Genomic DNA, 20,972 nt, shown 5'->3' with positions numbered 1-20,972 from the left:
TCGGTGCCTGCCGGTGAGCGTGGAAGTGTGGTCTGCCACAAGCGGGCGGCAGGAGCGGGGCTGTCAGCATCAGCTTGTAGATGGTATTTTAAACTTGATGCGCTCTGAAGCTACGGGGCGGCCGAGGAAAAAAAATACACATGCGTTAATCGCGTTAAAATAATTAGTGGCGTAATTTTTATTTTTATTATCGGTTATCGTTATCGGTCTTGAGAAGCAGGAAGTTATCGGTATCGGTATCGGTTTCAAAAAACCAATATCGTTCATCCCTAATAACGGTTATCAGAATATGGAAGTTCAAACTTAGTGTGAAGAGGAGTAGTTTCAACATAGTCTGCCAAATCAGCTCTGTGGCCTTGAAGCGCTTGAAAATAATAACCCTCATTAGAGTATGCAGAGAAAACAGCACATATGAAGAAATGGTACAGTAGTGTTAGACAATGCTTTTATAAGCATTTGGTTTTAGCATATAAGGTAACATAAGAAATTGCCACTACAGTGGTCATAATTGTTTTAAGAGCTCAGACATGAGCGTTGGTGTGACATCACGCATACGGTTCATCATTACTGGAAACCATTTACTCTGCTCAATATTCAAAATGTATTGGAATAAGCTGAAATATAAGCAACTTTAACATCCAAAAAATATATAAAAAATACATACTGATTAAGAATCCTTATTAATTTGGTCTGAGCCATCAAATGTTTTGTATCAGGAGAATAATGATTTGTCATTGAATACAAAACATATGTCTTATGAGAACTATAGTTTCATCCTCAAACTTTCATACTTTTTGGTTGAGGTCATTGGCTGTTTGCGTAATAGACGAATTACTGGGAATTTAAGGAGATTAGGTGAAAACAACAACTCAATTATTTGTCTATATAGGGAGTTGGCAGTCAGCAGCTCCTTCAAACCCTGTTAAGAGGGATTCATTTTATTGTTGCATACTAACAGGAGGGCAAACCGATGCTAAAACATGCCTAACGAGGCAAAAGCCTTGCACGTCTTCTTCAGAAAGTAGCCTGGGTAATGTGAGGTTAAATGCTAGCCTGTTCCACTTCTCCTCCATGCATTTTCAGAGGGAATAGGAGGAACAGGAAGAGAGGTTTCTCGCACCGCTCTCAACAACCACAGTCATCACAACTAATGGGCTTTTCGTTGCAAATCTAATTTAAAACTGGATGGTGAGTAGATGACTTGTTTTCCTCAACTGTCTCCAATATCACTAATACTTCTCGGCATGATTAACAGCCGCCCCATATCACAAGTCTACACTGTAGAAATGCATGGTTAACATAAGATAAGACGTTTATGGCACACCAAGACTTTTCAAACTTGTGTGTCTCTGCTACAGTTGCATGATTTTGAATGGTGATTCAATTAATTTGAGATTCATTCAAATGCATCATGTATAAGAAGGTGGGTGCATGAGCATACCATCACACAAGCCTCTTGTTATATTTATAAGATGTCGACCTTGCTCCGTACACTTGCACCTGTGATACAATCACTGCCAGGGTTAGGTGTTAAGCTGCAACACTGCCTTGATTACTCCCAATAAAATGCTAGACTTTGGCCCTGCCATGTTTGACACACTTGCAGGCACACCACCTGGAGGGGCCCTGGAGGCCTGGCTACACAGGTGGCTGTCAGGCAAGTGAATGCATTGAGAGGTAAGAGTGTGAGGCCCATGGTAGACACATTTGTTTCCTATCCGGCCACAGTTATTCAAATCAGCTGGTTTTACGCTGAGAACCCTACAGGCCTGGCTGGGCAGCATCTCCTCCCTCTGCTGAACTGCCAATCTGTGCACTCGACTCACAACACCGAGGTATTTCAACACCCAACTTCACTCAGGTGGGAAGACCCATTATTAGACCCCCACGGCCCACCCCCTACCAGACAGAGGTATTTTGGTGAGAGGAATTTGGGCTTTGCATCTCTCTCCCCACTCCTCTCCCTCCCCTTGTTTATCCCCTCCGAGCTTACCGAGAAGCAACAGTTTCAGCTCCCGGCGTGCGTCCCTCTTGTCCCGGCGGAGCTGCCTCTCGATCTCGTCGTTGATCCGCCTGGCTTCCTTCCCCTCCTCGCTGAGGCAACACGCCATGATGGATTCCAGTGTCATTCTCTCTCCTTTTTTCAAACACGCACTTTTCCCTCTTACTGGTTCATTCAGATTTCAAATGCGTCGGGGTAAAAAATGTAAAAAGCAGAGGCCTGTGATCCCCAAATAACGTCCTTATACAGGCCTGCGTGTGGTGAATAACGCGTGGACGCCCTTATAATGAGCCCGAAAAGCGCACAGATTGTGGTGGAAAGGAAATTGTTATAGTTTAAAAATTATTGACACCCCGTTTCGGTTCGCTTTCTGGGCTTCCCGTGAGCTTCAAAATAGTGTCCAAAGCAGTTTGGGTTGAATATCTGTTCAATCTTAATTGGTGTAATCGGCTTTTCCTTCTCAATATGATCAACAGATCATTTTAAGACACATCCTCAATACTGCTCGGTGTGATCTCGTTAAGCATTGCCATCCGTGCCCTGCCGTCTTCAATGTTGTTATTTTTAATCAACAAAACCAATGTGTTCAAGTAATCGTCCGTGGGTGAAAGCAACGGGGAAAATACATGAATAAAGCTGTCCGTTTAATTTCCCAACGGCTCGACTCCCGGGCGTGGTAAAGCAGAATATGGCGGACTTTCACTCCAATCCGCTAGGCTGGGATACAGTACAGTTATCTCTCGCTGTCTGCTCAAAAAAACCATGAAAGCCACACATAACATGGCATTTCAGCCGGAACTGTCGATGCCGCGACCAGCATATATCCCCGTCTGTTTTAAGAGGCGTTCACGTCCATGGCTCATCAGAATGGTGAAGAAAGCGAAAACCGCCGTGTTGTTGCCTTTCCCCCGGCCAATCTTCCCCTTTTCCTCAATTCTCTTCATGTGTTTTTATTACAGAGGCCATCCACTCCTCTGCTGGCAGGGTGACGTCGGCCTCATATCGACAAGGGGGGAGTGTCACGTCAAACAAACGCCACACAAGTATTTATACACCCCAATCCGTGGAAGAGAACATGTGTATGAGTGGAGAAGCTGAACCCTTTTCTCTATGGGCGTGGGTGTAATAGTGGACACAACTCAGTTGTTGTGCTGACTTAGTGGAGTCGTCACAGTCCCCATATGGACTGTAGATGTTCTTAAATAGGACGATTAATTTGTACAACAAATTCAACTGTTTCCCATTGCGAGGTTAACACTTAGTGGAGTTAAAATAGCATCGTGGTGACAATTACAAATACACCTGTATGCAAGCCTGTAAATATTCCTTAATCTATTTGTGTGTTATTATTGTTTTGGATTGACTTTATGAAGATAGCCTCAAAATAAAAAGTATTTATCTCAATAAAATCAGTTTATGGCTACATTTAGTAAATTGGCTTTTTATTGCAGAGCAGTTGCTTTAATGCTCATTACATCCTTTCCAACCTTTATATCTTACAATTTCATGAACATAAAGACAGACGGAAAAGAAACGCTTGAACATTGTGCAGGAGAGATACCTAATGTACCTTATAAATACATATGTAAGTAGGCCTATAGTCATAAAACAATAAAATAAGATAATTATATCCTCTGTGCATTATGCCTTTAACCAACTGGATAATAACACAGTTACAGTTGTTACAGTTGTTAGTCACATTATTCTAACAAAAGGCCCACACATAATTGATGAAATTATAAGTGGATGAATGGATAGATGGATGTTGGAGGCCATATCACATATCCACAGTTGTTCCATTATGATCATCTCCTCTGTTGCCAGCCTGAGCCATTGGTGTTATCAGTAAATCAGTGTCCTTTTTACTTCTGCCTTTTCCACAACTCAATAATTGGATATCATTATCCACTCATTGTCAGTCAATCATGTTATAAGACACAACACTATTATGTGAGTTGTTTAGTTTGGGAGCTTTAAGTGGCTCCTGGGCTTTGAGGGGACTTCTCAGTGCCAAACTAATCAAAACAGTAATAAGTCTGGGTCCCAAGTAACATACTTAATTTGTACTTTGGATCCCGGTCATATTAATGTCCAGAACCACGGCTAGTGAGTGTTGACCTTCTTTTCAGGCCAGTTTTGGTTTAAAAGCTTTTTATTTTTGAGGCCTGCCTGAAAACGTGCCAGCTTTGTTTTGCCAGCTTTGTTTTGTGACAGATCTGTCACATGCTGTGTTCCTTATGTAATGCTGCATCAATTTCAAATCATTTAAGCACTGCTTTGCTAAGTCTAATATACAGATGGCCATTTGCAGGGCAAAGTTCAAGATTGTTCGGAACTGCACCACAACGATAAACATTACTACTGCATACTCTCAGTGCTTTCATTAGTGTGTGACATACATCTTTGCAAGTCAGAGCAGAATCAGAATACCTTTATTTGTCCCACAGAGGAAATGTACAATGTCATACGATAAGTCAGGGTGACAGTATATGGGTAAGGATAAGGTAAAGCATCATCAAGCCAGAGACCCTTAATAGTGAATTGCAAGCAATTGTCTTCAATAGCTTTTATTAGATAGATAGATCTGAGCCAGAATGAAGTACATGAAAATGTTACATGAAGAAAACAATTTGTGCGCAATTAATGTTAGCTGTCCTGGGACCTGCCTAATTTGTCCCATATTTCTAGTTTGGGGAGTCATTCGACCTGCCGGTAATGAAAGTCAACCAACAAGCTCTGTAGAGGGAAAACCAGCCACAGGTCAGTAACATTTAATCTGTCGTGTACTGTCATAATCTTGGTAAAAGTAAAGATTCCAGTTAAACTAATGTATTATGTTAGCTGAAAATGGTATCATCCCAGTTTATTTGTCATCAACCATAAAACCCTGCACATTTTAAATGTCACATTTTGTTGGTTGAGCCTCATGTGTCCCTCCCTAGTTGTTGCAACTGATGATTGCATGAACTTTGAAATGGGTCATACTGTTTTTGAAAACAAATTGTATTTTGTACTCACTGGTTCTCATTTGTGAATGTGTTTAATTTATATTATTGGAGACAATGCTATGTGAAAGTACCAACGGATGTACAAAGAGTAATTATAAATAGTGTGGTGTGCACATGAGTTATTTCACCTGGGAAACATGGCCAGCAAAAATGTGCACATGTATTGCAAGGTAAATCAGACTTTTATTTTGTAAGGGACCGTTTTCGGTGACTTCCTGCCCCGTGTCACGTGATCAAGCCCTTGCCTAGATACGAGCAAAGCGTCGCTGCTCCACGGTCGCTACGGAGAGAGGGATGGGTCTGTTGTAGTTAAAAGACTGTACTTTCCCACGGTGTTAGGTCAACTTACTGTCATGGCAGTCTATGGTACATGCTTCTGGGTTGTTGCGACAACCACTTTAAACCATGCTAACGTTTGCATAGACACGTTCGGTTGCTGCTAGTACTTTAATCTGTCTTGGCATGACATGATAAAGATTAGTTAGCATGCTAGCGAGCTAGCCACACAGCCTCAGCAACACACAGCGACCACACCTGCCAGGTAAGAAATCTTAAGTAACTCATCTGCAGGATTTTGGGACGTTACAATGACGAGCCATTAACAATTTCACCATAAGTAATTACGGTGAAAATCGTAGTTGTGACGTAATGTTTGCCAGCACAGTTTACAGCAGGTGTTTTCGAGCGACTAATTCCTTGTGACAGTAATGATGCGGCTCTAATAGGATTTGAGCCCTCTCCTTCCTGTCGATTGTTTGAGGAGTATGCCAGGATAACGAAGAAGGAGCTTAGCTTAGCTGTGCGTGTCTTTCTGTGAAAGAAAGTTGTTTGGTTCGTCTCACTTTTATGCAATACAATTCTCAGAAAGAGGCTGTTTCTTTCTACATTTGGGTGTGTGATTTATGTGCTTGAGTCTTAAGTCGTTTAACATAATTGATTGGCCTACAGTGCATGTGAAGCAAGCAATGCCCTTGTCTAAGCATTGAAGTTTCGAACTTAAATACTATATGATTTTAGCCATAGCAATGGTACACTTGAAGTTTGATCTTGATGTTTCTGTGTGGTTTGATCCATTGCCCCAAATCATCACCACTTTCTTTAGTCCAGCTAAGGTTAAATCATGATGTTTGTTCTACTTTGATAGTATTTCTTTCTGTGGATCAGTGTGTAGGTTCCTAGCAGACATGGGCAAACTACAGAGCAAGTTTCGCAAGAGGTCGGAGATCTACAGGTGAGACATGTGAACTATTATAAAAAGGTTATGTGTAATTGTACTGTATACTACATACTAATTAGAACCAGAGTTTCTGTACATACCTACATACATTCTTTGGAAATATGTTGCTGTCTGTAAAGTTTACTCATCTTTTTGGTAGTGGGTATGATTACCAAGAAGCTACGTTTTATAATGTGCTATATCAAGAGGATACTAGTGCACAAAGTGTATTACATTATACGTATGTGTTTACGTGGGACATGTCATTAACAAATGTGGTCATTGCAATCATCTCAATAATTCTTCTTAAGCAGATGGGTTTTAGCAGTGCAGGTTGTAAAGGAACCTAATGATTATGATAGAGATACCACAAGCTAAGAATTGTGGCTGAATATATATATATAATTATAAAACATTTGTGATTCCCTTATTCTATTGGTGTTTTATGTGCAGGACAACTCAGGTGGAGAAGTCAGAAACTACCTTTGACAGCAAGGTGGTGCAGTATGAACCTGCCCATAAAGGGTCCACCAACACCGTCACCAATCTGAGCCCAGAGCTCTGTGTTTCCGGTGGAAGTGACCAGGTACATTATTCTATGTACTAGATAATACAAACAATGTACCCAAATAATACAAAGTTGGTGATGTCTTTATTCAGACTTCAGGGTAATAAATAAACCAGTGTACCAGTTTAATGATAATTATAATGACTGATTCCTAAAACAACAGGAAATGCACCGTTCACATTTGTATTAAGATGGTAATCAGTGTCATGGATCACAAGGTTGTCAGTGTTATCCCGTCCTACTCCATGTTGAAGCACAAATGGCTCCTGATGGTCAGGCCAGCAAGCTTTTGTATTTGGTGTGGCTCAAAGTCGTATATGACATTGTGAAACTTGTGACGTACTTTGGATAGAAACTCTCTTAAATGTAGCCATTTAACATGATGTGGAAAATCATGTGATTCTTGTGTGCCAATATGTCTGTGTGTCTGCTCCTGTAGGCTGTGGTGGTGTATGACTGGAAGCAAGGCCGGATGTGTCAGACCTTTCAGGGTCACAACCGAGAGGTTACCAAGGTAACGTCAATACTATGTGTGCACAAGCTGATAAAGGTGTGACGCTGTTCAGAACTGTGACACATCTTGACTCTGCCTCCCTCTATCTGCCAGGTGGTGTGTTATCCAGGCAGCACATGGATCTTTAGTGCCTCACGGGACAAGACTGTCCTGATGTGGGACCTAAACCAGGGGGACGAACCTATCCAGGAATTTTGTGGGCATGAGTTGGTGGTCAATGGACTAGCTATCAGTCCTGGTACGAACACACACACGCACGTGCTTTCGTCTGTCCCTTGGTCTGCCTTATACTCGTAAATGCGATATCTGAGTAAAGTTTCAAAGACATTTCTTCAAATTTGGTCTTAAGGAGTAACTGATGGTCAAAGTTTAAGTGCCTGTGAGCTCATAAAACACTTTCACCATAACTCAAAAGAGCATATGCTTATTATGTAACTTTTACAGAAATGTATAATTGAATAAAATGATGGAAGTGATGATATTTTGGTCCGATGTTGATGTAGATTGTAACTTAGTAACTCTCGTCTTCCTTTCCTGATCTGCACTGATCAAATTGATTTGTGTTTTTTATTGGTTTGTAGAAGGGAGAAAGCTGTGTACTGGTTCTCGTGACAACTGGATGTGCCTGTGGGATATAGAATCTGCAAAATGTGAACAGAGACAGAACGTTTCTAGAAACCTGGTGAGAAAAACAGTATGTGCTTTTGTGTACATAACCATGTACTATGAATTGTTTCAAGCACGCTGGATCCCCTGAGGTGTGTACCTGAACATGACAGAAGAAGAATCAAATCAAAAAGCTATTCAATCTGACTGTTCCTCCTGACTTCATGCCCTGCAGGCTTTACACTTTTCCATTGTCCTCTCTCCTCTGGCCAGGTGACTCATGTTTGCTGGGTACCAGGCAGCTCCTCTGTAGTCCAGACCTCTGAGGATAAGATCATAAGGTACAGAAAGACAACTATATTACTGTAGAAGAAAATATGCCATCTGCTGCATGGGAAGATCATTCATTAGAAATCCACTTTGTTTGCAAATGGTGATGTAATACACTACAATTATTCACTAAAAGGTCACAATATCTACTTGTATAACTGTCTTACACTTAACCTCCTTAAACCCCTGACATCACCTCATGAAGACCACTGTTTGTGAGGAGACGCTAGGCATTGTAAACTGTAATACTAAGATGTCATAATTATACAGATGTAAATAGAAGACGTGTTTTCTCTTTTTATAAATACAGTTATCATCAGATCGTGCCACAATAGACACACATTCTCTTTCTCATTCAATGAGTTGGATAGAGCCTGCAATGTATTTAAGCAGTATATACTTGACATGAGGTCCACTTCATCACCTTGCAATTGGCATTATTTGATTGAATTTTGTCTCTGTATTAATTCAATAAGTTATGATGCAAACAAATATTGTGTTTGTTTTTGTGTGTGCACAGAGTGTGGGATAGCCGTGCATGGCAGGTGACCAACACTTTTCCTGCCAAGCAATACATCCAGACCCACTGTGACGTGTCTCCAAATGGACACTACTTGGTGTCCAGCAGCAACGGCTTCGGAGGGCAGGGCTGTGAAGCCACGGTGAGACCAGTGTGAACCTTTGGATTTAATAACTGGTAAAACCTCCTTCTGCAGTATAATAACCGCATTCAAGCGCTTCGGTAGCACCAGATCATACCTGCACAATTTTCAGGTATGATTAATTTTGGACCATTTTTCCTCCTCTTCAGGTCATTCCACTGCATTTCTTTTGGGATAACGTCTTGGCTCTCTCCAGTAGCTGTTTCAATAATTGTGTATTATTGCTTTTTTTGGTGTGTTAGCAATAGAAAAAATAACCTATTTCAAATAATTCTTCACCCCAATACAATTCTAAGTTGAAAGTTGACAATCTCCAATGAATCTACTGTCTTATTTAGATCGTTTTTTAAAACTGCTGACAGTCCTTTGTTCTCAGTGGAGTTGTGTCTGTGTTATTAGCTCTGGGACCTGCGCCAGCCCGGCTGTAAGGTGGTGGAGTACAGGGGTCACCTCCAGACCACCGCCTGCTGTATGTTCCTGCCTACACCTCCTGGGGGCTCACCTCAGGTAGCAACATCCTCACATGACAGCTCTGTCAAGGTCTGGGATCAAAACACAGCAGGTAACATCTACTTATGCATGGACACGACATTGATATACAAACAAGCACACATGGGCTCTGACACTGTGCCTCCGTTCTCTGCTCAGTGTGTTTAGGGACGTTGCATCTGGATGGCGCTGGTCCACTGGTTTGTCTCGCTCCCACCGACTCTTCCAATCTGCTGTGTGCCAGCTTCAACAACGGCCTCCATCACATCCAGCTGGGCAACGGATTAAGCATGGATCAGGATTCTGGGGCAAGTTCAGGGGGAGCCGGTGAACTGGACGTGAAAGTTGTGGCGCGCTTCTGAAAGCTCAACCCTAACCTGTGCAAAGTGAGCGGTATCACTGGATATGGACAATATGGCCGTTCTCTTTTTTTTACAATTTGACATATTTTTCTGTAGGCATGTTTTGCTTTACAAGACTGAGTGAAGATTGACAGAGGAGGCCATTGAGTAGAGGAGTACATGATGATGATGATGATGATGATGTCGTATATGCACCTTTTGTCCAGCAAAGCCCCCTGGAGGCCATGCTGGGATTGCTGCCTTCTTCTACGCAATCTGAAAGATGGGGGATTACTCTCAGTTTATACCCTTCTTTAGCAAGGTGGATCTGACAAGATGCTTCATGGACAGGTTATACGGATTTTATTGGTGGTGCTGAATATGTCTGGAGGATATCTTGATGCAGAAGTAATGGTGTGAAAAAGTGGAAGCAATCCATAAAGAAAAAGAGCCAAAAAAACAACTATTTGGTCAGGTATTACTTCTTTAGTATGTGCAATCAGACTAGCAGTCTTGTTAGTCAATCACTGTGTTAAAAGTTATAATTATCTCCATAACAGAATAATGTGGGACATATGTATGTTGATAACTATTTAGTTATACCATAGCATTAACCTAATAGACCAAATGTCTCCCTACAACACAAGACTGTTAAGAAATTAGGTTTGTTTACAGATTGTTATATTTTTTAGTAATCCGCTTTATAGCTAAGTATTGTTTTAATGAATAAATGGGAATCAAATATATTGCAAATACAAAAGCAAGCTTCTCTGCAACCTGTTAACATTAAACATGGTACCAGTCATTCTGCTTTTAATATAGTGTCTCAACTGTGACATTAATGACAGATGTTGAACTACTTTGTAATAATGAGCAATCCAGACTTGCTATTGTTCAGCCAGCAAATGCTAATGTTAATATTAGCAGCCTTAAGTAATTTGGACATTACATTCCTACCTTTACTGATTATTGTCAGAAGATGAGTACAAGTTTAAACACTTGCATTTGAAGTGCAAATGTAATATAGATACTTATAATTTTCCTTTTTTGTTTGTGGAGATCCAGGCTAATAATTTTTCTAAAAAACAGTGATCATTACAAGCAGTGAGAAACCAAAGGTCATTCCTTTTGTGAGCATGTTCTGTTTAGGTGTCTGTCACTCTCAACACCAGTTAATTTGATCTGTCTGTGTTTGATACACTATCATGAAGCAATTTAATAAATAATTGTATGTCTGATGAGTACATCTTGGTTGTCACTCCTTGCATCAACTGAGAACTTTAACTTTAACAAAGACTTATATTAAATATGCCTCTTACGAACTTGTCATTATGATTGGTTGATCCGTCTCGCTCAGAGTAACATGTACATTACTCCACCCTGAGAGAGATGCATCCCAATGAAATCAATAGTATGTACTTTGGCCTACTGTGAGAAAAGATCTAATGGGTTAATTATTGATGAATACTGTCTGAAATCGAATGGGCTGTTCATCTCAAAGCACACTTTTGTTGTTTGAAAATATTTCTATGACTTCGCTATACTAGAGTGAATGGTGATACATTTGAACCTTTTAAAAAAGATTGATTATCATGAACACAAATGTTCACATCTGGATGAAAGTATTAATGAATCATAAAGCCGACTTTGTCATACTGTGGTGTAATTTATTCAAATCTGGACCTCATTTTCACGGACAAAAAAAGAACCATTTAGCCAAGACAGTCGCACAGACAACAGCAAGCAGAACAGTTCGGTGCTTGCCAGATTCAAACATATTGATGAAATAAAAAAAAAACATACATAAATTGCATTGAAATCAACAAAAATATACATAATTGGCACAGCAATTTAAAACAGGCCACATGGAATCATAGCTAAAAGTAGGATACAGTACAATAACATAACATAATTACTAGCCATTCATCAGGCAGTTTCATCAGAGAATACATATCATCTGGACGCAGTATTTAATACATAATTGAGAGATGTCAACAGAAAGATCCACTGGCATCTTTCAACGCCACGTGAAAATGTAAAGTGGTACATGAGCAGGCGTGCAGCTACAGTAGTTGCAATGTATTTTTCTGTGTTTAAGCTGGTTTTTGTCTCACAAACTAACATGTTTTTGTTGCCAGACAACTCATTTGAGTCAACATCCTTCAGTTTTCAGTGTCTAAAAGACAACACCCAATACGAACCACTCAACATCCTAACTTTAGGGCCATGATCGTTTTAAAAACTAGGTGAATACCATCCTTTAATATCATACATGATTATTACTAGCCACCTTTATAAATAACACGTGTTGTCATCAGTAAAACCTACCAGGCTGTAACATAAGCTGTGCCTCTGCAAATTAATCCTTTTTAAGATTTCCCAACATGTTGGCGATTAATTCAGTGGATTGCTGTCCAGTTAGGTCTTATAAAATACAGACCACATATGTTTGATAATTTGGTCTATACAGTACAGCATCAGTGCAAAAGTTGAACAAATAAGACTCATAAATACATATCCCTAATATAATTAACTTCTATTAAACTCATCACAAATCACATTTTGGAATGGTCCTCTACCTAAGCAGTCAACAACAATGTAACAAGTACTAAATCAGCATGCAAGAAATCCTAGATTACTCTGGCTATATGGGCTAGCGGGGGTTGGGGGGAGTTACTGCAATGATGGAACTGGTTGCTCGAGGTGAGATTTTCAATAATTTGATACACACTTTTTTGTTGCATTTTGCAGACTTCATTTCAAGACAGGATGATAGGCAATAGGTCTACACATTGGTAATTATCTGAATGTGCTGAGACATAACCACAGCGCTAGGTGTCTGTGTATGACATGTGTCCTTTGCTAGTCAATCTTCCTTAAAAAAAACAACCTGAAAAGCGAAAAGAAAGTCCCCAAAATGTGCACAGTATTAGGGTTACTTTTGTATAAAACATGCATTTACAAAGTTCAGATTCTAAGAATTGAAATATCAAAAGGCTCTGCCAAGGGTAGATGAAAAGATGAAGATATAAAACAAAGAGAAGCATAGCATCCCAGTCTTTTAGGACGGCACATGATGAGAAATACTTAAAAATATATTGGCAGAAGTAAGAAAGACATACAAGCCTAACGAGCTAGAGTAAGCTACAGTACTAAACACCTGTGTAGAGAGCAGTTTTAGTACAATGATGTACTGTAAGCATCAGTCAGCTGGTCGTAAATCTTTCATTAAGTTACCGGTAAGATCATTCATTACATACTAACGTGAAACAATTTAAATAATGTACAGCTTCATATGTATCATTTCTAATGCAGAGTCAAATTGAGTTGTACAATGCATGTTTGCCACAGGATCAAAACTAATGTATTTTTTAACCAGGTTGAGAATTTCACACTAAAAGAAATTTGACTCAAAAGTAGATTTTTTTCCAAATGATTTTGTCTTGATAATTTGATTCAAACTTTAATCTTACCAATGTTTCCCCACATTTGAAACAGGCGATTTACCACTAGCTGCACTTAAAATCCCTGCCACAAGTCCATGATAGTATAAAAAAAGCTGGGTTTGGTCTTGACATCATACATGAACCAATCTTTGCAATTTCAACATTAAGCAAGAACACAGACTGCACACCAGATTTATCAATATGTTTTGTAACTTACTGAAACAGATTTTAAATCATATCTTAAAAAGCATTGACTCAAATAGACCAAGACGTGATTTTAATACACTTGATATCTCTTTTCCAATTCTATATGTGTTGGTTGAGTCCCTGAGATATTGCTGCCTGTCTGTTTTCTGCTGGTGACAGTGCTTTTCCATTTCACAAGCTTGAAACACACACACATATTGTACAAACACATACACAAATGCATTTGCACACACATTCAAGTAGGTCACCCAGATGTGTTTGCTCATGCTCCTTTTCACATTTACAAATGCACAATGGAAAAGAGGTCCTGACTTCAAACTATTGCCACTATGGGATGGTGACTTCCAACTAGATCTACATGTTTTTATCGGATGGAGAATTAAATAAATCTTACTATAAACAACTATCTAAAGTCTTGAGATTTTTAACATTTTAGAAATACAATGTTTGTATCGGTCCCTCGCATCATACCGCCAAACCCTTCGCTGCTTCGATAGTTTTAAAAAGGGGGAAATGCTTGTGGACACCTGTGTAAGAATCTTAAACCCCAGGTTATTCACAAGGATAGAAACAAACAAATAAATATACATAAGATATGATTCCTGATCTAGGAAAAGCATTGACAACGCTTATCCAAATACCAAAAATCCAAACCCGATAGTGGGCGTTTCTTAAAGTAGCTGAGGTGTATTAGACCAGCATATAGAAAACATTTTATATTGTCATATATCTTCCTCTTGAATTAAGCAAAAACCTTTCAATCATTGAGACAATCATAAAAGCAAAAATAGTTGTTTGGTTGATTTGCGTAAGCTCCAAGTCAACTGTCCAAACCTCTGAGGATTTGAAGGTATTCTGTGACTAAAATCAACTAAAGCAGATAAAATACTGTTATCTAGTTTAGTCCCCCATCTTACAATAGAGTTATAAATACCCAGTAGTTGCGTAGCTGCAGATGTGTACAGGAAACACACGGACGTCAACTGCAGCAGCTTGTAAAATATCCCCTCCCTCCCCTTCCTGCTCGCTGCTACCTACTGATCCACGGTGCGTTCCAGGCCGTCTATGACGCGGCTCAGCCTGATGTTCAGCAGCCTGATCTGAGTGTCCAGGTGGTCGATTTTCTCTTCCAGTGAACCTGCCCCTCCTCCCCGGCGCCAGTACGCTCCCACAGGCCCCGTCATGAAGTACATAGCCATGATGAAGCAAAGAGGCAGCACCGCACGCTCAGGGTCACCCTCAAACTTCTGCAGGATGTACAGGCAGGACAGGGCGAAGAGCAAGACACGTGCCAACCAGAAGAAGCGGCCGAACACACCGTGTAGAAGGTAAAAGAAAACCCCCAGGAATATGGAGAGGACCCAGTAGGCCACAAGAACAGCTGCCACCAGGAGCAGGGCGCGGGCCGGAGTGTTGGTGAGGGATGTGGGGCTGAAGTAGTGGCTCAGGTTAGAGGCTACATAGGGGAGAAAGAGAAGTATATGTTACAAAAGTGTACCTCACTCTGCACCCATCTTTCTATGTTAGAAATGTAATAATACATTTAAAACTTACAGTCAATGCCCATCACATCCAGCAAATCTGACCAGATCTTCCAGATGGTGTCAAGAAAAGAGTCCACTCCATGGACAAACCTCTCCGTGGTTTTTGAGAAAAACTACAGATACAAAAGAAATGCAGAAAAAAGGGTAAGACTGTTGGAATGTAGCATTGCATTCTTAGTTTAAGATCCACTGTTTATACAGAGAAGTAAAAACGTTGAAATGGAAAAGTCCTACAGTTCTGCAAAAGAAAAGGAGGGTTGTCAAAATATACAACAAGAGAACTGCAGGGTAATAATGTAACATTGCAGTAGCACGTCAGACAAAAGTTCTTAGCATTGACGACACAGGGCTAACTTTACATTTAAATTAAAGTATTTTTAACACAACATATGTAGAACATCACGCCATTTAGCATCAGTATCTGACTATAAATTGCTTTTGTGGCTATATATAAAAAAACTGATTACCAATCAACATCATCAGTTAAAACATCATAAGTCTGGTGTGGTGTATGCAAATGATCCCCACTGTTTCTAATGTAATCAGTCCTTCTTAGTTTGCATGCTGCTACCTGTAAAGCAGACAAACTGAGAAACATGGCTTTCATTGAAATGTACAAGTTCATATAGTCACATGATCTAAATGTGGACTTATGCTCAATATGATTTGAACAGTGAATAACTAAGTATTTAGTCTCACTTATGTCACTTTTGGTTTGGCACCTACATACGGGAAATAACCATGGATGTATAAGGAAATAACACTATATTTCAAAATACAGGAAGTGCAGCTAAGCCAATGAGAGCACAGAAGCTAATCTGTTTCCTTAGCAAGAGCTGCTATGGTATAGTTTGAAGATGAAGTCGATATAAAGAAACAGCTACGACCTGAACCAACGAGGCTACTACATGCCATCTGTTTGGTGACATTATGCACTTGCAGATGAGCTCAGAACAATGAATGAGAATATTGGCAAAACAACAAACTATAGTATTGAACTGTAGCTGCATTTAAACACAACTAAAGCCCGTTGTACACGGCAGCACTACATCAAGGGACACCTTCCATAGTGGATAAAACATGGAATAATGGCACATTTTTCAAAATGGCATCCGTGCAATAGTAGTTCAGGCCCAGGCGCGCTTGTTTCCTGTTTGCCAGACCACAAAACCCGCCTGTCTGCTAGCTTCTTCAAGACACAATTTTCCAGACCATGACTGTCCCACACTGACCTTGTATAACCCTCTGATGTTGTCTTCTCCGAACACACTGCTGAGGGTCTGGTAGATGACGTTCGCTGCCCGTCGGAAGCTGTTCTGGTTGCTGGTCCTGCTCCTGGCCGCTTCGGCTGTGCAAAGCAGAGACACGGAAAGCACCAAGATAAGCGCGAAAACCCGGATTCCCTTCATGCTGCCGAACCCCCGAGATGTCAAGCAGAAATATGTATCAAAAAGGTTAAAATAAACGCAAGGTGAGAATGGGTGTAACTGCCTAAACACCTTGGTGGGGGATGATGAGCCACTGACTGTGATGGTGGTTACAACCCGTGTTGCGTTCAATGATGCCTCGTTTATTCCTCCTCCGGCCTGCGTTCATGGGCTTTTCACGTGAGAAATTGAATTGGTTACTTACAAAATACATGGTGTGTATGTATACAAATAGGACAGCGGTGTTAACGATTAATGCGAATCAACACTGTTTAGAGTGACTTACACACATTTAAGTGTCAAGTTTCCCTGATTTCAATTGTTCCGATTAACATTAAAGGCATCGTTCTACTCATGCGATTTTGAGACATAATAGATTAATGTGCAGCGTGTTGCTGCCCTCCAGCGGTGGATGAGTCTAACGCATTGTTTCTGCCACACCAAGGTTTTCTTTTACGTCATTTCAACTCCATCCTGCTTGGGCGTTTTTGTATTTTTCAGTCTCCTTATATCTTTGTCTACAGCTAAACAATTACAATACTTACCAACAGTTTAATTAACTAGGCTATGAGTCTTAATTGCCATCTTTCGATAGTTAACGGATGAGTTAAAAACGAAAACATTCTCTGCTCTCTACAAAAATACCTTATTTTGTCAGATTGTAGGCCTAAGCAAGGCTATCCACTTTCAATATCAATATATGAATAGTTCCAAAGGAGAGCAAGTATTCATGGTACAGCCCATGATATAATTTTAAAATGAACTAATTGAATTGTTGTTTTTCAGCGTGTTGTATTGGGACAAGTAACATTGCATTGCTTGGTTTAACTTGGTGTGCACTTAGATCTTTAGGGACAGATATGGCCAATATTTGATTCTGTTGTAAAACATTCAGTTGTGCAGTTTTTCTTACAGACTTGGTATTGATGTGAGTGAAGACTTATAGTAAGTTAGAAGATAATAATTATGTTATCAGGAAAGTCTGATATCACTTTCAGCATATAAATGCCTGATTAATCGTGATACCAATCATTGTAATGTTTTGCACATGTGAGATGTTTTTTTTTGTTACAGTTACTCCAATCATTAGAGGAATATTTGTGTTGATGATATTATTATTGTTTCAACTAACTGTCCCTCTATATTAACAACATTTGTCAAATCATAGGCCAGTATGCAGAGTGATCCTCCAGCTCATGAGACGTGACAGGAAATTGAATTTAAGATGCAGTTCACTGCTGTTCCAGAGATGGACTCGTTACTTGGAAAGCTTTCCCCTGAGTTCTCATTATCCATATCATAACTACATTGCAAGGCAGTAATGGTGCAGGATGAAGTAGGTCAAGGCTGCACATAATGAAAAGAGGGAAAAGTGAAGGGAGGAAAAAAGAAAGCGAGACAGAAGTGCAGGTGCAGGAACAACATATGCTGAGGGACTGGCAATGAAGGCCATCTCAGTCAAAATGCCTGAAAACTATTCAAACTTTCTACATAAAATAGTGAGCAAAGTGTAAGGGGCTTAAAAAGAACAGCGGTTAAAGAAGTGGGGACAAGCATTACAGAAGTGCAGCAACCCTTTGTTTTTGCAAGCAAGCAGTGTTGCTTGTAATACATTAATATTTTTTAAAAACATTTTATTAACAGTGGAGTCAGTATGCACAAATGATGAGAGAATACACACATACGAGAATCATGGTTATGGACCATTCAAAATGAAGTATATTTTTCAACGGTCTTATGTGGCACCTTCCCAGAACTAACCATTAAAATATTCATGGAGCTAAATAAAACAGCCTGTAAAGCATCGCTGTTGGTGAAATTCTTGGTTTATTTATGGATAACATGCAAGCATAACCAATAATATTAATAAAGGCAATACCATTCATAGTTAAATGTTCAGGGGTTATACCGGCATTATAACAATAACATCAAGGTGATACTGCAAATACGTTTTGGGCATGTTGGTTTATTGGTTCAATTTAAAAATACGACCTTCTTCTTCTTTTTTTTTTGTTCTTCTGAATAAAATAAAGCCCAAAATACACATAATTAAAATAAATGTAATGTTAGCTGGCTAAACTATAGCTGTACATACAATTGAAATGCTGCTGTGCACTGCCAGTACTCCATTAATGAGTGTCTGTGGTTAGTTAAAAAGTCAGCAATAATAACCAATACAAAACAAATACAAACGTATAATACAATGTATAATCTTATATAGTGAGTGCATCAATCAACAAGTTGCACATGTCTTTATTCCAGATGGCTTTGCTCCATTCCTGACCTTGACCAAGAGAAAGTCAATATTCAGTAGGTCCAGTGAGAGGACACCAGGACCAGGATAGTATGCCCTTTCACCTGTTAGGGTATTCAAGGTGGAAGACATGCATTTTCATAGAATTAAGCCAGACCTGAGTGCATCTGATGAGTCAGGTGAGACTGAATGTATTTACTAAATATGGAATAATTATCATTCAAGTCAGGCAAGAGATTGAGCTTATACTACTGGATGTAAGCAAGAGGGAGAATGTGTTGAGGACTGTTAATGAAATCTTTCCTGATTGCTTCCTTATTCACTTTGAGTGAATAAGTGCTTGTCTCTTGGTTGATTCAATATCTCTTTAGCTAAACATCCATGGTGGCCGCAGTCTTCAGAACTGCTCCAAGCATTTTGAGGAGGTAGTATCGAAGGTTCCAGGCCCGACATTGTCTTTCCCGTTCCAGGAAGCGTGCTCAGGGCTGTGACGGCTAAAGCAGGACAGTCTGAGAAGCTTGGCAGGAATATGATAAGCATGTGGGCAAAGTAAATGAGGGCAAAGTCATAAGATGTCAGTTTGCATGAAATTATTTAATATAGATTTTCTCCCTCCAGCTTAATAGGTGTTTCATCTACAGTAGGTTGGCTTTTATACAGTATGCATATGCATACATATAAGGGAATATGGGAAGTTTAGGAACATGATGGAAAATATAAGGACTACAACTGTAACTTGATTTTAACTGTGTTGAACATAGAAATGTAAAAAAAAGGATGATCAGACGTGTATGTTTTGTGCAACCTTAACAGTGAATCAAAGACGTATTTTCGATTTATTAGGACTTTTTGTCTATTATCTTTATTAGCAATAACAGTGGGAAATTCCAACTTCATTCTGTGAGACAATCAGACTAAAGTCATACTAAAGACAGTAGTTTGTCCATTTAACCGCTGTTATTTTTAAGCCCCTTAAACTTTGCTCACTATTTTATGTAGAAAGTTTGAATAGTTTTCAGGCATTTTGACTGAGATGGCCTTCATCGTCAGTCCCTCAGCATAATGTTCCTGCACCTGCACTTCTGTCTCGCTTTCTTTTTTCCTCCCTTCACTTTTCCCTCTTTTGTTCCTTTATATTCTGCCCACTTTAGCTCCTTCTCTCTCTCTGTCCCGCCCTGAGTCTCACACTTTATTAGCCCCAGGCAGTGCTAAGCTACTTTGTAAGCCTGGGCATCCTTTCCATCACAAACCCTGAATTCTCTCCCCACTCTCTCTGTCTTTTTTCTTGCCTTTTCTGTGTGTGCAGTGGATGCGGGCTAAAAGTCTCCATCAGTCAGATATCTCATCCATTCTTTCCCCGGGCCAGGCCTATGGCTATGAGAAGGACGCCCTGGGTCCACTCCTCAAGCAGCCGCCTCCTTCCAGGGACACAACCCCAGGGCCCGCCTACTACAATCCACTGCTGGTAAGGACAGATACACATTCACACACACACTCCCACACATGCAGGCTCATGTTGAAGTTTGAATGTACTGTAAATCCATCAGAGAACATGAAGTGTTCATTTGTGTGCTTTCATTAGACTGTACGAATGTGTGTCTCTGAGTGTACTTACTCTGCCCATGAGGTATGGTCCATTAGTGCTAGTCAGATCTAATGCACCGCTGAACCCCCAACCCACCCATTCAATTGGCCCAAAACCCATTTCCATAGCTAATGAATGCAGCTCTACTTTAAAAAAGCAACAGTGCACCAATTCTCATCAATTTTACATGCCAACAAAGAGAGCCATTAGTAATTATTCTTTAAGCTATAATACAATATTCACTTAAAATAATGCACACGCCTGCTAGTCTGGCTCTCAATTAAGTAATTTTTCATCTGTTAATGACCAGAATAAGTCAACAGTGTCCTTGAGTGTTGGCAGAGGTTGTGTCAACACACCAGCGCAGGCACAGAGGCACACTGTGATTTAGGGCTATCAACGGTGCATCCATCCTCGGCTCTTTTTTTCTTCTGCTGCTCTCCCTTTGAAAGTTCAGCCCCACTCTGCCTGTGTTCTTCCCTCCGTCTCTCCATCTGACACACTCATTTCTTTAAACCAAAACACTTCCCCCACCCCATGCTCCGACTGAGTTCAAAAGTGTGGGGAGACAGAATTAAGTAGTTGTCTGAGTATACAACTTCAAAGTATAGCCAGGGCAACCTCTGAATGATAAGACATTCGAGAGAAATCAAAAGAGAGTCTTGATTGTTATTGAGGAAAAACAAAAAGATCTTAATGGGTTGACCTTAACCTTGTGGTTCACGTCTGTATTGACTGTGCAATTACTCTGCTCCATCTATTTAGGACTTGGA

General features: G+C 40.1%; 3 protein-coding genes across 7 annotated transcripts in view; 1 reads left to right on the top strand and 2 right to left on the bottom strand.

Moving 5' to 3' along the window:
* The window catches only part of LOC117452051 (guanine nucleotide-binding protein G(q) subunit alpha), a 28,900-nt gene extending 25,828 nt beyond the window's left edge, over positions 1-3,072 (bottom strand). Inside the window, exon 1 of the mRNA XM_034090478.2 lies at positions 1,994-3,072. Within this exon, the coding sequence (XP_033946369.1) occupies positions 1,994-2,129 (136 nt within the window). The 5' untranslated portion in view covers positions 2,130-3,072. The remainder of the gene's footprint in view (positions 1-1,993) is intronic.
* On the top strand, positions 1,101-10,977 carry wdr31 (WD repeat domain 31). 5 transcript variants are annotated; one of them, XM_034090473.1, is made up of 11 exons: positions 1,101-1,188; positions 4,691-4,762; positions 6,175-6,241; positions 6,680-6,812; positions 7,234-7,308; positions 7,402-7,546; positions 7,890-7,990; positions 8,188-8,255; positions 8,765-8,906; positions 9,306-9,468; positions 9,555-10,977. In XM_034090473.1, exons 3-11 carry the CDS (start codon positions 6,195-6,197, stop codon positions 9,755-9,757), a joined length of 1,077 nt encoding a protein of 358 aa, XP_033946364.1. In that variant the 5' UTR covers positions 1,101-1,188; positions 4,691-4,762; positions 6,175-6,194; the 3' UTR covers positions 9,758-10,977. The 5 variants fall into 5 exon arrangements, with proteins under 5 accessions (XP_033946364.1, XP_033946367.1, XP_033946363.1 ...); XM_034090476.2 differs by lacking the exon at positions 1,101-1,188 and adding an exon at positions 2,878-3,045; XM_034090472.2 differs by lacking the exons at positions 1,101-1,188; positions 4,691-4,762 and adding an exon at positions 5,231-5,551.
* Positions 10,978-11,382: 405 nt separating this feature from the next.
* On the bottom strand, positions 11,383-16,490 carry bri3bp (bri3 binding protein). The gene is made up of 3 exons (XM_034090470.1): positions 16,166-16,490; positions 14,944-15,046; positions 11,383-14,845 (listed from the first exon to the last, which is right to left on the bottom strand). The coding sequence occupies exons 1-3, from the start codon at positions 16,340-16,342 to the stop codon at positions 14,424-14,426; spliced, it is 702 nt and encodes a 233-aa protein (XP_033946361.1). The 5' UTR covers positions 16,343-16,490; the 3' UTR covers positions 11,383-14,423.
* Positions 16,491-20,972: the final 4,482 nt, after the last annotated feature.

This window comes from Pseudochaenichthys georgianus, chromosome 9, assembly GCF_902827115.2.
Source record: "Pseudochaenichthys georgianus chromosome 9, fPseGeo1.2, whole genome shotgun sequence".
Lineage (NCBI taxonomy): Eukaryota > Metazoa > Chordata > Actinopteri > Perciformes > Channichthyidae > Pseudochaenichthys > Pseudochaenichthys georgianus.
This window is presented reverse-complemented; position numbering and strand designations above follow the sequence as displayed.